Here is a 15,559-nt window from a genome sequence, read left to right on the forward strand (position 1 = left end):
CCAACTCCAGGGCTGCCCGGAGCCAGAGAAACCCCGAGGGCCCCACTGCTCCCTCGAGATGGTAGGTGCTGGTTGGGGGTCCGGGGTCGGGGCAGGAGCGAGGCCAGAGCTGATGAGATTTCTCCCCCAGACCGCGTTGGTGCCCGGGGACTTCCCGGGCCCATTGGCCCCAAGGGAGACATTGGCAGCCGGGGCCCAACAGGAATGAGAGGCCCCCCAGGTGAGTGTCCACGGCACGGCCCCCCTAACTTTCCTGGCCAGTCCCGCACCCTCCCTGGTGAACCCAGGCTGGGATCTTCCTTCCCCAACCCTGACGTAGCCAGGTGTGGCCTGGGCCCCTTCCACTCGCTTGTCTCACTCACCACCGTCCAAGGGAGCCCCACTCAGGCCTGGGCTCCTCGAAACCCTCTTTCGTATCCACGTGGCCCGTGTTCTCTGGGAAGCTACTCCCAGCAGGCACTGGGGTGGGCACTGGGGTGGGCTCCGACCGCCCCTGCCCTCCTGGAGCTCCCCGATGGCGGAAGGGTAGACCTGGGCGGAAGAGAAACAGCAGTGCCCATCAGGTGACCAGGGTTGTTATGGGGACATGGCAGGTAAGCGAGCCCCAAGGAAGGGCTCCCACACCCAGCCTGGATAGGGTAGGGGCGGGGAGGGCTTCTCAGTGGGAGTGACATCTCAGGTGAGGCCCAAAGGATGACCCGCATGTACACCAGGAAGAGCAGAGGGAGGACGGAAGGAGGGAACGGCATATGCAACGCCCTGGAAGGGAGAGAAGAGAACATTCTGGAAACATTCCGGAAGTCAGTATTTACTAAGCACCAGTGTCCATTGTCCTAACGCCCCAAGGAGGGCTGTGTTTTCTCTCCTAATAAAGGGCCAGGGAAGTCAGAGCCAGGAATCGCCCTGACCTGTGGCCTCCAGACCCCCATCCCCGCTGCCCCAGGCTGCCTTGTCCTGGCCCTGGCCGTCGCCCGAGGCCTCTCTGCCTCCTGCATGCCCTCCCATCCCCCTGGTTCTGTTGCAGGTCCACAGGGCCCCCCAGGGAGCCCTGGCCAGGACGGAGCTGTGGGCATCCCTGGAGAAAGGGGACCTGCAGGCCCCCCAGGGCCCCCTGGGCCCCCCGGCCCTCCAGCCCCCGTTGGACCAGCCCACACCCGGATCTCTGAGCATGGTGAGTCCCCTGGGTCACAGCAGGTCCAGGGGGGGGTGAGGCTGGCATAAAGCATCACCGCAATGTTACTGCTGTCTGCCAGGCCCTTGTAGAGCTTGCTCTTGGTCAGCCACAGGTCACCCAGGCCTCGAACGGGCACTGTTGTCCTCCTCTGTTCACTGATGAGGAAAACTGAGGGCCAGAGGGGAAACCACACAGCCAGAGCATGGGGACTGGCTTCACACCCAGGCGGCCTCTGAGCCTATGCCTGGAGCCATCTGGCATCAGGCCCTCCCGCCAAGCCTTGGAGCTGGCCAGGAGCCAGCCCTCCGAGCACAGGGAAGGTCAAGGCCCAGCAGCAGGAAGTGAGCCCTGAGCTCCCAAGGCCACAGCCCTGCCCCTGTGCTCAGAGCAGCCCTGGCCCCCTCCTAGGCCCCAACGTTCATCCTTCACCCCCTCCCAGCCTAACCTACATGTGTGATGCCAGAGGTCAGAGCTTGGAGTGCCAGGTTCAACCCCATCTGCGTCATATTGGTGCCCCATCCGTTCATTCTCTTCTGAACTCTGTCTCACCACTCGTTCTCCCTCTCCAAGCCTCAGTTTCCTCATCTGTACAATGGGAATAATGGCAGTGCTGACCTCCCAGAGCTCTGGGACACGCATGCACAGAAGCCTGGCTCAACGTAGGTGGTCCAATAAATGGTAGCTTTTACTATTATTCCCACTGGACATGTGACAGTACAGACCCAGCAAGGCAGAGAGTCTCACTGGATGTCACCAGCTAGACTGTGGCCGGGATAGAACCCAGGTCTCTCTGCCTTCTGGGCCTGTGTGGCCAACACTCTCCCCCATCCCCACTGTCCCCCATGTCCCACAGGGCAGTCCTAGCCAGCTTGGAGCTGGGGGCATCCCTGGAGAGAGGGGACCTCCAGGCCTGCCCCTCTCTGCCCAAGCCCCACCCCACCCAGCCCTGCCCACTCCTCATCTTTCCTCCTGCAGGGGACCCGTTTCTGTCTAACACCTTCACCGAGACCAGCAGCCACTGGCCCCAGGGACCAGCTGGGCCTCCTGGGCCCCCAGGGCCTATTGGTAAGTTGAGCCCAGGTCTGGGGTTCGGGGTGGGGTTGAGGGGTGGCAGAGGGACTAGCACTGTGGCTGTCAGGAGGGAGTTGATGGTAGACTTCCTGCCATTGTTCTCTGCATTGGTCCTGAGGATATCCTGTCTTTTTTTTTTTTTAATTGCATTTATTGGGGTGACATTGGTTAATGAAATCATATAGGGCTCAGGTGTCATTCTGTAATACGTCATCGGTATGTTGTATTGTGCGTTCACCGCCCGAAGGCAAGTCTCTAGGATATCCTGTCTTATTCCAGGTCCCCCCGGACCCCCTGGTCCCATGGGCATCCCTGGGAGTCCTGGACATACAGTGAGTATTTCTCCAAGTACTCTCCTTCGTCTTCCCATCTATCCACTCACCCACCCATCATCCACCCACCCACCCATCATCCACCCATCCATCCTTTCATCCATTCATCCAAGCGTTTATGGAGCATGGAAGAGACACACTGCTTTTCCTAAAGCTTCTCCTTCAATCCATGTAACAAGCAGCACTGCTGTTAGCGCCTAAGGCCAAGAGAGGGGGCGGTGACTCGCCCTAGGGCTGTGGCCAGCACCTGGCGACTTCCAGGTCAAGGTGGGGACTGTCTGGTTCCAGGGCCAGAGCTGTGAACACTGAGCTGTCTGCACGTCCCTCTGTGTGCCTGTCGTTGGATGTGTGAAGGGCCCCGAGGCCCAGGCCAAGCTGGAGCTCCCCCCACCCAATCCCTCTTTCCCCCAAGACCCCGCCCGCTCTACCCTCCCCCAGCTCAAGGCTGAAGCCCCGTCTTGTTGCTCAGGGACCCCCAGGCCCCACTGGACCCCAAGGAATCTCTGGCCACCCAGGAGAAAAGGGTGAGAGAGTGAGTACTGAATTGGCCCCGGATGGAGGGTTCTGGGGAGGCGTGGGGGCTCTGGGTCAGACACCCCAACAGCTGACTCCATACCTCTCCTCCCTCCCACACAGGGACTGCGTGGAGAGCCAGGCCCCCAAGGCTCCATGGGACAGCGGGTGAGTGATGCTCCCCACCCTGCAGCACCCCCTGCAGGATCCTATAGGCACAGACCCCTGCTCTGGCTCCAGCCCCTGTGGCCGGAGCCCCTGACCCTCCCTGTCTGGTCCAGGGGGTGCTCCATCTCCTTCCTCCCTGTCTCGGGGTCGGCAGCCTCTTAAGGTCCAGCCACCTCCATCTCACAGGCTCTATACCTGTTTCTCTCTCGCTCTGTGTCTCTGTCTCTTCAACTCCCTGTATTTCTCTGTCCCTCCAGCTATAAGGGTAGATTTGTCTGTTTCTCCCTTTAGTTTGGTCAGTTTTTGCTTCATGGATTTCTAAGCTCTGTTGTTAGGTGTATACACATTCAGTATTCTATTGTGTTCTTGGCCCTTTTATCTTTACGAGATACATATCTTTCTTTCTTTGTCTTGAATTCCATTTTGTTTGGTGTTTTATGGTATATATTTTCCGATCCTTTTAACTTTCAACATGTCTGTGTCTTTCTATTTAAAGTGTCTCTCTTATAAATAACACATACTTGAGTCTTTGTTTTTTGTGGTTTTTTTTTAAATCCTCACTCAAGCCCTGACAGGTTTGGCTCAGTGGATAGAGCGTCGGCCTGCGGACTGAAGGGTCCCGGGTTCGATTCCGGTCAAGGGCATGTACTCTGGTTGCAGGCACATCCCCAGTAGGAGGTGTGCAGGAGGCAGCTGATCGATGTTTCTCTCTCATCGATGTTTCTAACTCTCTATCCCTCTCCCTTCCTCTCTGTGAAAAAATCAATAAAATATGTTTGTTTTTTTTAAATCCTCACTCAAGGATATTTTTCCATTGATTTTTAGAGAGAGTGGAAGAGAGGGGGGAAGACAGAGAGAAATATCGATGTGAGAGAAACACATCAATTGGTTGCCTCTTGCACGCACCCGGACCAGGGCCCGGGCCGGGGAGGAGCCTGCAACCGAGGTATGTGCCCTTGACCGGAATCGAACCCAGGACCCTTTGGTCTGCAGGCCGACGCTCTATCCACTGAGCCAAACTGGTTAGGGCTCCTTCTTCCTTCTAACATGTGTTTGACGCTATAAATCTCCCTCCCAGCACTGCTTTTGCGGCCTTCCCAATTTTTTTTTGTTAATATATTTTATTGATTTTTAACAGAGAGGAAAGAAGAGGGATAGAGAGTTAGAAACATCGATCAGCTGCCTCCTGCACACCTCCTACTGGGGATGTGCCCGCAACCAAGTTACGTGCCCTTGACCGGAATCGAACCTGGGACCTTTCAGTCCGCAGGCCGACGCTCTATCCACTGAGCCAAACCGGTTTTGGCCCCAATTTTTTGATACGCTGTCTTTTTATCTTCATTTAGTTCAACATATTTTAAAATGTCTCTTAGGATTTCTTCTTTGACCCATGTGTTCTGTAGCCGTGTATTGTTTAACCTCCACGTGTGTTTTGGGTTCTCCCGTTACCTTCCCGTTACTGGTTTCTAGTTTAATGCCAGTGTGGGCGGAACACAGGCATGGTGTGGCTTCTGTTCTCTTCGGTGTGCTGGCTCTATTTTCATGTGGTCTGTCTTGATGAGTGCCCCCTGTGAGCTGGAGCACAATGTGTAACCTGCTGTTGTTGGGTGACGTGACCTCCAGCTGTCCGTTGTCTTCCGTGGAGTGATGGCATTGTTGCGCTCAGCGAGGTCCTTGCTGGTTTTCTGCCGGCTGGACCTGTCCATCCCTGACAGGGAGTGTTAACGCCTCCAGCTGCAATAGCGGACCGATCCGTGTCTCCTTGCGGTCCTATCAGTTTTGACCTCCGACTCCTCGGGCCAATAAAACGAAAGCTTTCTGCTCGAGCTGTTTGCGGGACTGAGCGGGGCTGGGGCGTAGCCTTCGGAGGAAAAGCTATACATGCATGGATGTTACCCAGCGCAGTTTCCTTCTGTTGGAGGCCAAATGTCCTCCGGTTTCTGGCTGTTCTTTATCACTTTCCATGGCCTCCAAAGAGTTGTTCTCTGCATTTTGTCCAGTGTTCGTCCAATGCAAGCCCCTCTGTCTCTGCCTCTCTCAGTCTCTCTGCCTCCCTCAAAAGGTCTCTCTCTTCCCCTTCTTTCCTTCTCCCCTCCCTCCCTTCCTCTCTCATTGCTTCTACCTCTCTTTTTTTTCCTTTTCTTTCTATTTTTTGTTGTTGTTGTTAATCCTCACCGGAGGATATTTTTCCATTGATTTTTAGAGCAAGTGGAAGGGAGAGGGAGAGACAGAGAGATACATCAGTGTGAGAGAGACACGTCCATTGGTTGCCTCCTGCACACAGCCTGACCAGGGTACCTGCCCTTGACTGGAATCGAACCTGGGACCCTTCAGTCCGAGGGCTGACGCTCTATCCACTGAGCCACACCGGCCCGGGTGCTTCTACCTCTATTTCTCCTTGCAGGGAGAACCTGGCCCCAAAGGAGACCCCGGAGAGAAGAGCCACTGGGTAAGCTCAGGGCCCGCACGGCTGCCCCCGCCTGCCCTGGACACTCAGGAGATTATTTTGGGGTGGGGGCACCCCAGCCACATCCCCATTGCAACCTGGTCTCCCAGGGAGGAGCCTTGACCATTCTCAGGCCTAGCCCCCTCCCTTCTCCCGTCCCTCCCAACGGGGCAGGGCCAGCCTCATCAGGAGACCCCACACTCTCTGTCTCTGCCTTCACGTCCCTGCCTCCGCCTTCCCTCTGCGGCCTTCCCAGGCCAGGGTGTCCCTGCCTGTTCCTCCCGGGCAGTGGGGGCGGACCCAGTCCAGACTGCATGCCCTGCCTCATGGCCCCCTCCGAGCCAGGGCTGGGGCGTCTGCTCCCCTGTCCACAGGAGAAGGGGAAGCATGAGGAATGGGATGGGGGCCATAGGAAACCCACGGAACCTATATGGGCAGGGAGGCTGGAAATGCCGGGGTACACAGGAGCCCTCGGTAAGCGGTACAGGGCACCCAGACACCATCACACACGGAGGAAATTCACAGAGCATGGGAAGAGAGCCTCGAAACGGTCGTGCATCTAATGTAGATGGTAAATGAGCTCAGGGGGCCTGACTCCGCTGTGCCCCAAAGCCCTATCATTAACACCAAGTCCCAGGCACCATCGCATACATAGGAGACCCAGGAGGAGTGGGAGGAGACACCCAGAAACGGTTACAGGCACAGGAGAACCACAGGAAGTGAGACGCGGGGATCTAGAAGGCACCCTGCACAGAGGAAGCCCATGAAGAGGGGGGAGGGGGGGCCTAGAAACTGTCACGTACACAGGAGACAGAATAAAAGGGCACCTAGAAACCACATGTGGGGGTCCCAGAAACCTTCACAATCACCGGAGATAGTTGCCGAGAATGAATTTCAGGGCCTAGAAATCTGCCTACCCAAGAGACACCCCGGGAGAGGACCCGAAGCCCCTAAATGCAGGCACCTGGACACCATCGCTGACATAGGTGACACTGGGAAATGGACAGGAGAGGGCAGACGCCCCTATAGGAGAGACACCTGGGAAGCTCTTCCGGAGGCGGATCTTGTGCCTGCCTCTCCCCCTGCCCCCATCCCTGGTGCAGTCTGGCTGGGGAGCCCTGCTTCCTGGCGGGCACTATCTGGTGAGGACATGGGCAGCACCCAGCGCCTGCCTTGCCCTCCCTGCTCCTGATCGTGGGGTCAGTGATGGATACAGCCGTGGGAGTCCCCCACCCTGCACGAGTCCAACCCCATGTCTTTCCACAACTTCTGGGGTCCTGCTACCTTTCTGGCAAGCCTCTCCCAGCTCCTCACTGCCACCCCACCTCTCCCCCACCCCCCACCCCCGTGTGCCTCCAGAGCCTCTTAAGCATACTTCCAGTCCGGGCATGAGCTGGGCTGGGGGTCCGGTAGACCCGTGTGAGGCCAGCTCTCCGCCTCTCCTCAGCCCCTTCGCTGGCCCCTCCCAGCACATTTTCCACCCAGCCCCGGCAAGGTGGCAGAGCGAGGTGGAGTCTGAATTAGGCTCAGCAGCCCCATCCCTGCATGGGGATCCCAGCAGGAGGACAGATGCCTGAACTGTCCCAGATCAGGCCTCAAACTCAGGGCCACCTGTGGGAGGGGCCCCACAAGGTAGCAGGGCCCCTGCCCATCCACCTGCCTCCCTGCGCCCCCCCTCCCCCTCCTGCACTTCTGCCCCTGCTTGCTGCCTACCTGGGAGGGGGCCTGCTGGGCCGGGGCTGCATGAGGCTTTGGAGGCTGGGGGAGCTGTTCTGTTGGGAGCAGGTGGGAATGAGGCCCAGTGTGGGGAAGGGCCCTGGGGACTCCTATACACACGCTCTTCCAACCCCACTTCGGAGCCACTGGCCCCGCTGTAGCTCAGCAGTGACACCCAGTGGCCATGTGCACGCACTGCAGGCACTGCTAGGGAGTGACTGAGGTGAGTCAGCTTATCTAGAACAAAGCTCATATCCCGTATTTAGACAGGAAAAACCGAGGCCCAACCCCGCAGAGCAAATGGCTGGCAGAGCTGGAACCGAAGCCCAGGCTTTTCAGCTCCCAGGACTGGGGGAACCAGCTAACATTCCCCCAAGCACCTCCTCGGTGGGCCCCAGGACATAGATGCACTTTGGACACTGGTCCCACCCTCACGTTGGTCACAGTGGGGTGGGGTGGGGTGGGGGGAAACAGACTAGTAACCAGCAGCAACCGGACAGGGGGAGCTCAGCTGTGATGGGGGTTGGGGGCGTGGGTTTAGCATCTTCCTGGTGGAGAACGTGCGGGGCCTGTAAGATAGGTTAACGAGGCAAAGGGTGTTCAGACAGAGGAGCAGGGCACCCTGTGTTTGCACTTGGAGTAGCAGAGTGTGAAGGACAGAGGTCAAGACATAGGAGACGATATTGGGGAATTTGAATTTTTTTCTCTGAGCAGTGGGGAGTCAGTTATGAACAGGAAACTGATGTGGTCAGAAGGTGCCTCTGTGACGCTGTGGAGAATGAATGGGAAAAGCAGAGAAATGAGGTGGAAGGCTGTCGTGGTCGTAATGGCAAGAGACTAGGGGCTGGAACGGGGAATGGGGACTGAGGATGGACAGATATCCCTGGAGCTAAGCGACGTTTGGGTGCTATTTGGCCGCAAGGGGGAGCGAGAAGTTAGGGGAGACACAATAGTAAAGGAGAGCCAGGAGAAGCGGGCCCGCTGGGTTTTGTCCTTGGAAAATGGGAGACGGCTATGATGGCCAGGTGGAGGCGTTCAACAGGCCCTGGCACTCAGGCCAGGCCTGGGGTGGGAGGTGGGAGGGGGGGCGGCACTGGGGTGTCATCAATGCAAACAGCAGGCCCCCCATCTAGGGAGGGATCCAAATAGAATCTTTTTTTTTTTTTTTGCATTTTTTCAAAATTTTTATTTTGAAAACTTTCAAATACGCTGAAATGTTGGTTACAATGAATATTACTCTCCCCTTCGCATTTTGCCCTATTTGCTCTTTCTTTCTCTCTTTATATCTTTGCAAACCTTTTTTGCCACATTTGCTCTATCTTTCTTTCTTTATATATTTACGGACCTTTTTTCTAATCCATGGAAAGTAAGTGTCACACTTCATCCACATCTCCCCTAACACATCATTGTGCATCTCAAAAGACTATAGACATTCTCCCAAAGAGCCACAATACCCCTGTCACACCAGGAAAGCTGACATGAATCCAGCACAATGATGCCACCTAATATGTAACATATACAAACTTTATCATGGTACCCAAGTGCCTTTTATAGCTGTTTCTTTAAACTTCTAATCAAGATTCATACATTACATTTGGTTGTGCCTCTAGACTTTTTTTTTTTTAGCACCTTATAGTCTCTTTTTTAAAAATATATTTTTTTATTGATTTCAGAGAGGAAGGGAGAGGGGGAGAGTTATAGAAACATCAATGATGAGAGAGAATCATGGATCGGCTGCCTTCTGCACGCCCCACTGGGGATGGAGCCTGCAACCCGGGCATGTGCCCTAACCGGGAATCGAACCATGACCTCCAGTTCAGAGGTCAATGCTCAACCACTGAGCCACACCGGCTGGGCATCTGTCATCTCTTTTAAGCTAGGATGGGCCCCCTGCCCTTTTTTCTTTCTCGTGACTCTGCCTTTCTGTGAATGTCCCACCATGTGGATCTGTCTGGTTGGTTCCTGGTGGTGAGAGGCAGGTTAGATGCTCCTGGCAGGAGCACTTAGGAGGGATGCGGTGCCCTCTGACTGCGTCTCATCAGGAGGCTCACGATGTCCGCTTGTCCCACTGTCCATGCCGGGATGTAGTTTAACATAATCTTTGAAGGTCATCCATTTTTAGATCCTCCTCCCATAATACTTGAAGAGAGATCACTTTGGTGTACAGCCTGTGGTGACCCTGTGACCCACCCCCCCAGGCTGCAATAGCCATTCAGTGGCCCGAGGGAAGCTCAATCCATGATGTGGACAGGACACCTGGATCATAACAGTTCACAGTGGGCTAGACCACAGTGGGCTGCCCTAGCCTGTTTGGCTCAGTGGATAGAGCGTCGGCCTGTGGACTGAAGGGTCCTGGGTTCGATTGTGGTCAAGGGTACATGCTGGGGTTGCATGCTCAATCCCCAGTAGGGGGCATGCAGGAGGCAGCTGGTCAATGATTCTTTTTCATCATTGATGTTTCTATCTCTCACTCCCTCTCCCTTCTTCTCTGAAATCAATAAAAATATTTGCCATCTGGGGCTCCGTTGGAATTGAGATATCTACATCGCAGAACTAGCTAAGTCTGGACTAGGGAAGGAGGAAGGGAGTGTGAGTTTGGGCAAGACCCTGGACCCTATGCTGTGGAAGGAAAGGACAGACAGATTGGTAGCAAGTGAGAGTGAGTGCCAGCTGGTGGTCTCTGTCATGACCCTGGGCAGCAGCTGGCAGGGCTTGGGAGTAGGGAGCCCCCAGGTCAGGGAGGCCCGGGAGGAGGGTGGCTTTTTGGGCCTGGCGCTGCCACCTCCCCGGGCCTGGGCGGTAGAGAAGCTGCTGAGAAGAGAGGGTGGGGCTGAGGGCTGGGCTCTTGGGCCTGCAGAATACGGGCGTGTAGCAGTCGGAGCCTGGGAGGGACGACCCCAAATGAGAAGGGACTGGGGAGAGGGCACCAGGGCCAGACCCTCAGCTTTGCCAGCATTTTAAACACAGCTTCCCAATAGCAATGCCACGCGAACATGTTCTCATTGTACTTGTATACATTCATTTCGAACGGAAGGAATATTGGTAAGTAGCCTGATCCCACTGATGGACACATAGACCAACAGTGTGTCGGTTTAAAGACTCTTAGAGTCGGGGCCGCGGGGCACATGGCAGGTTCCATGGCAGCCTCTGCTCGGCAGCGCAGCCCCTGTGCACTGGCACCCCTCGCCCCCAGGGCAGCAGGACTTGCAAGGGTGTGGGGAGACAGCAGCCAGCTGGGATCCACCAGGACTCACCGAGGGGGCTGCTTCTGCCTGCTCCGTCCCCCTCCCGTCCTTCCCTGGCCTTGTCCCTGGGCTGTGGCAGGTGTGCAGGCTGCAGGAGCATGACCAGGGTGGGGCATGGGCCACCAGCAGGCTTTGCAGGGCCCCCTCCCCTGCCCCCTTCACGGCTGCATCTGTCTCTTTCCTCCGCAGGGGGAGGGGTTGCACCAACTACGCGAGGCTTTGAAGATTTTAGCTGAGAGGGTTTTAATCTTGGAAACAATGATTGGGCTCTATGGTGAGTAGAGACAGACAGACGGACAGACAGCCCAGCCCCTGCCCGCCAGCCTTGCCCAGGCCCTCCGGGGTGGAGCTGCCTGGGCCCAGGCATGAGGCCGGAGAGGCCAAGACCACCTGCCCCTCAATGACGGGTCCCTCCTACACGGGAACCTGGGCCTCACCTCGGTGGTCAGACGTGGGCCTCCAGGCAACGTGGGTAATGTGGTTTCCAGGCCTGCAGGGGACACCAGTGGTGACAGATTTCGAGTTTGGAAGAAATGCGCCATGAAGCCAAACTCCAGACCAGCAGGGCGGGGATTGTGGGTTACAGAGCCAGACTGCAGCAGTGCAGGGGGTTGTGGGAAATAAAGTCAGAGCCCAGGCCTGCAGGAGGATTATGGGTAATGGATTCAGACTTCAGTCAGGTTTCAGCTCTAGAGAAAGCATGGGTAACAGAGCCAGTCTCCAGGCCCACAGCGACAATAGGTTATGGAGCTGGGCTCCAGAAATGCAGGGGACTGCAAGTGACAGAACCAGGCTCAGGCCCCAGGGGCCTCTGGGTAATATCCTACCAACCAATTCTGCTCCTCCCTCACCCATCAGCCCCCAGAGGCTCTCCCGGCAGGTCGTCCTGGTCTCAGATATCCCCATGACAGCTTCCGTTTCCCTCTGGTCCTCCTAACCTCCCCTGAGGGTCCCCTTTAGGGGCCTGTCAAGCCCTCATCTCGGCCCAGGAATTCACCCACCAATTCTTGACCCATCATCCATCTGGTCACGTGAGGAGCCAGCTAGCCCTGTCCCCACTCAGAGACTCACACCCAGGCTCCTGCCTTGCAGCCAGCTGGTGCCTGGCCCGTACCCCCCCGGGCTCCCCGGCCCTGCCCTCGGAGGCCGGACTCGCACCGTCTGCTCTTCTCGATCTCCCATCAGGCTCCTAGCTTACAGAGCTTCCTGCAGCAGCAGGCTCAGCTGGAGCTCCTGGCCAGACGGGTCACCCTGCTGGAAGCCATCATCTGGCCAGGTAACGGCAGGGTGGGCAGGCAGGGGCAGCCCCTTCCAGGAAGGGCCCGGGAAGGGCCTGGGGTCACAGAAGGCGACTCCCAGTGCTGGACCCAGGCCCGCGGACACTCATTCTTGAGTCCTCCCATCCAGCTAGCAGACAGCGCCTGGCTCAGAGAGGCTGGGTCAGTAGTTCTTGAGTGAGTGGGCACCTCCTCTGTGCCCGGCTTCTAGCTTGGCACAGGCTCCAACAGGTCAGACAGACATGGTCCTGTTCTCCTGGAGCTTAGGCTGTGGGGGCGCAGGGGGAGCCCCGGAACTGGCCATGAAACCCAAGGTGAGGAACACCACCGTGCAATGAGTACCGGCAGCTGTGAGAGCACAGAAGTGCCCCTGCCCCAGGCTGGGCTGGGGGTCAAGCTGGGGGGTGGGGGTGGGGGCGGAGAAAGGTGTCTCAGGGAGGGCCCCCTGGAGGAGGTACTGGCTAAGTGGAACCCTGAAGGGCAAAGATCAAGGGCAAGTGAACAGGCAGAGCCAAGAAGCCAGAGAGAGCCTAAAGCATTGGTCGGCAAACCGCGGCTCGTGAGCCACATGTGGCTCTTTGGCCCCTTGAGTGTGGCTCTTCCACGAAATACCACGGCCTGGGCGAGTCTGTTTTGAAGAAGTGGCGTTAGAAGAAGTTTAAGTTTAAAAAATTTGGCTCTTAAGAAATTTCCATCGTTGTCCTGTTGATATTTGGCTCTGTTGACTGAGGAGTTTGCCGACCACTGGCCTAAAGAGACTGTCCCGTGAGGTTGCTGAGGACTGACTGCTGTAGCAGGCCCAGTTTGAGCAGGTCCTTGAAGGCAGCTGGGGAGCCACAAAAGGCGGTTAGACACCAGGGGGTGTAGCCGCTCCCTGGGCCTGGTTTGTCAGGCTAAGGAGGTCTCCCCATTGCAGTGCGGTCTGTGGCTGGCCCTGGAGAGACGATGTTTACTATCCTCAGGGCTAAACCCCGTTCCTCACCTCCCTGCTAAGAGGCCCCATCTCACAACCCAGTCCTAGCTCATCAATGCACAACAGGGTCTCAGCATCATGCCCTACCTTCCATCTATGTTACAAGTGGCGGAGTTGAGCCCCCCCCCCCCCCGCCCCACCGCCTCCAGCCAAAGTGAGCCAAGGCTAGGGCTACGCCTCATTCATTCGACAAAACTGTAGGATACACCTACTGGATGCCAGGTCTGGGCCAGCACTTAGCAGATACCTGCCCTGGGGAGCTGCCCATTGAGTGGCAGGGATCCTTCATACCTATAGCGACGAGGGCCATGGGGTACAGGAGCACCGAGGACGTGGGTGAGAACGGTCACTTCTCAGTGGGGGCTGGGACACTTCCTGGAAGATGGGGCTCTGGTGTCAGGTCAGGGAAGAGGCCAGCGAGTGCGCCAGCAGGAGAAGGTGGGAAGGGCAGCCCCGCGGAGCCCTGGTTTGCCACGGCGAAGGCCCGGAGCTGGAAGGTGTGTGTGTGGTCTGCTTCCAGAGCTCCTCGTACCGACCACATGGCTCTTCCAACTCCTAGACACATAACAGACCACCTCCCAGACCTTCCTCTCCCAGGGGAGGGCTACGGCCTAATCCCAGGTGTCCCCACCTCCTCAGGCAGGAGCCAGAAGGGACACACGGTGGCCTGGGCTCTACTCCCGCCCGCCCTCAGCCAGCTCTGTCTCCAGCAGCCCAGGGAGGAAGTGCTGCTCGCTTAGGAAGGCCCACGGCCCTCTCTGTGGCCACGAGCCAGCTCTGGTTGTGGGCCTGGAAGGGGTGGGGTGGGAGGAGGGGAGCAGAGGAGGAGATGAAACCATCCCCGTTGGCCCATCATGCACAGCGGTGGGATACCATCAAGGGTCACCATAGTAACCGCTGGGCTGGATTTACAACCCTCCCAAGTCCTTACAAGCTTGCGAGGTGGGCGGTAGATGCCACGCCCATTTCACAGGTGAAGACAGAGGTTCCCTCGGGGCGGCAGGGACAGCCGTGGTAAGGTCAGGGGTCCACCCTAGGTCGGTCCCCTAAAGCCCTGGCTCTTGGGGCTCCATCGGCAAAGGTTCAGACACCTCTGCTCCACCAGGCACTAAGGGGGTTCCAGAGAAACCAAGGCCCTGAATTTAATCGTTTAATTAATGGTCACAAGCTCACCGTCCCAACGACCATAGTAACCCAGCTCGGACTGAGAAAGCCACTTCGCACTCAGGCCGTTAAGGGTGTGACAACAGGAGTGTGATCCCCGAGTTCCAGAGGAGGCTCAGGTCTGTGACTGGCCCAAGGCCACATAACGGGACGAGGTGGGACCAGGACTTGGCCTTGGCTGATGTCGGAGCTCTGCTTCCCTCCTGCTGTCCTCCCTGATTTAGGGTGTGAAATGTCCCTGGACTGTGACATGTTTACTCGCCCAAGTCCCCAGATCTCAGCCCAGAGGTGCATGGGAGGCTGGGGCACAGCGCCGGGGACTTCACGGCTAGGATGAGGCTGTGCCCCCCGTGGGAAGCCGGTGCTCACCGCAGGCCGCGTCTCTCCTGTGAACGGGGTTCTGGAGGGGTAGTCAAGGCCTCCATCCTGGGGCTTTTCCCTGAGCGTCGCTCTCCCCCTAGAAAAACAGCCCGTCCTCCCGACCGGCCGGCTGGCCTGGCCTGCTCAGTTAGCTTTGAGAGGGACTGAGGTGACAGTCTTCCTAGGGAGGCAGGCCATGCTCTGGGTTTTGAAGGATGAGTAGGTTTTTAGGTGGCGAGAACGCCAACGATTCATTTCACTCTTGGGGTCTTGCTCATTTCCAGGCGGGGGCATACCTCCCCATAGCCTAGTTGGAACTGACTTCAATAATTATAGGAGCTGGCCAGGACCTTGGAGGACAACTGAACCGTCCCGCTGGCTTTAGAGATGAGACCCCGACAGAGGTCCAGTTTGCCCAGAGCCACAGACTAGGTCAGTGGCAGAGCCTGGCCTTCCTAAACCCTCCCCCGCCATAAGGGGCCTAATCAGAGAGAGAAAAAGCGAGTCTGTCCTTTGGCCTTAGTCTACCCAGCTGTGAAATGGGGGTGATTCAGAACATACCTTCACCCCAAAATGTAGAAAAGAAAAAAATACCATTATTATGGCGCACTCACTACATACTAAGCATTTCGGGAACATGGTGGGTCCATTTATCCCCACTTGACAGAAAATCAGAGGCCCCTTAACTCCTTGAGGCGGGGGACACTAACCAGTTTGCAGACCCCCCCTTTTCCTACAGCTCTGCCTCCTGGATGCCAGGGCAGAGTACCCCTGGCTGAGTGCCCAGTCTCCCCCCCCAGAGGGCCAAGGGGAGGTGGGTGCCTCACAGAGACCTCACTAACCCTGCCTCTCTCCTTCCCTCCGGCAGAACCAGAGGGGTCAGGGGCAGGCCCTGCCGGCACGGGCACCCCCAACCTCCTTCGGGGCAAGAGGGGAGGACACACAACCAACTACCGGATCGTGGCCCCCAGGAGCCGCAACGAGAGAGGCTGAGGGCAGCGGTGGCCCCTCGGGTGGACCAGGCAGCTGCCTCTAGGGACCGCCCATCCTATTTATTAATGTCCTCAGGGTCCCTCTGCCGCCTAGGCCTTTGGGATAAGCAGGTCTAGGTCCTGGCACC

General features: G+C 57.3%; 1 protein-coding gene across 1 annotated transcript in view; it reads left to right on the forward strand.

The window, feature by feature from the left end:
- The window catches only part of EMID1 (EMI domain containing 1), a 29,893-nt gene extending 14,334 nt beyond the window's left edge, over window positions 1-15,559 (forward strand). Inside the window, exons 7-16 of the mRNA XM_080650291.1 lie at window positions 11-61; window positions 131-220; window positions 1,025-1,171; window positions 2,150-2,239; window positions 2,525-2,577; window positions 3,047-3,109; window positions 3,214-3,258; window positions 5,663-5,707; window positions 11,851-11,941; window positions 15,308-15,559. Coding sequence (XP_080506417.1) covers window positions 11-61; window positions 131-220; window positions 1,025-1,171; window positions 2,150-2,239; window positions 2,525-2,577; window positions 3,047-3,109; window positions 3,214-3,258; window positions 5,663-5,707; window positions 11,851-11,941; window positions 15,308-15,432 — 800 coding nt within the window. The 3' untranslated portion in view covers window positions 15,433-15,559. The remainder of the gene's footprint in view (window positions 1-10; window positions 62-130; window positions 221-1,024; window positions 1,172-2,149; window positions 2,240-2,524; window positions 2,578-3,046; window positions 3,110-3,213; window positions 3,259-5,662; window positions 5,708-11,850; window positions 11,942-15,307) is intronic.

Source organism: Plecotus auritus, assembly GCF_963455305.1.
Source record: "Plecotus auritus genome assembly, chromosome: 13".
NCBI classification, from domain to species: domain Eukaryota; kingdom Metazoa; phylum Chordata; class Mammalia; order Chiroptera; family Vespertilionidae; genus Plecotus; species Plecotus auritus.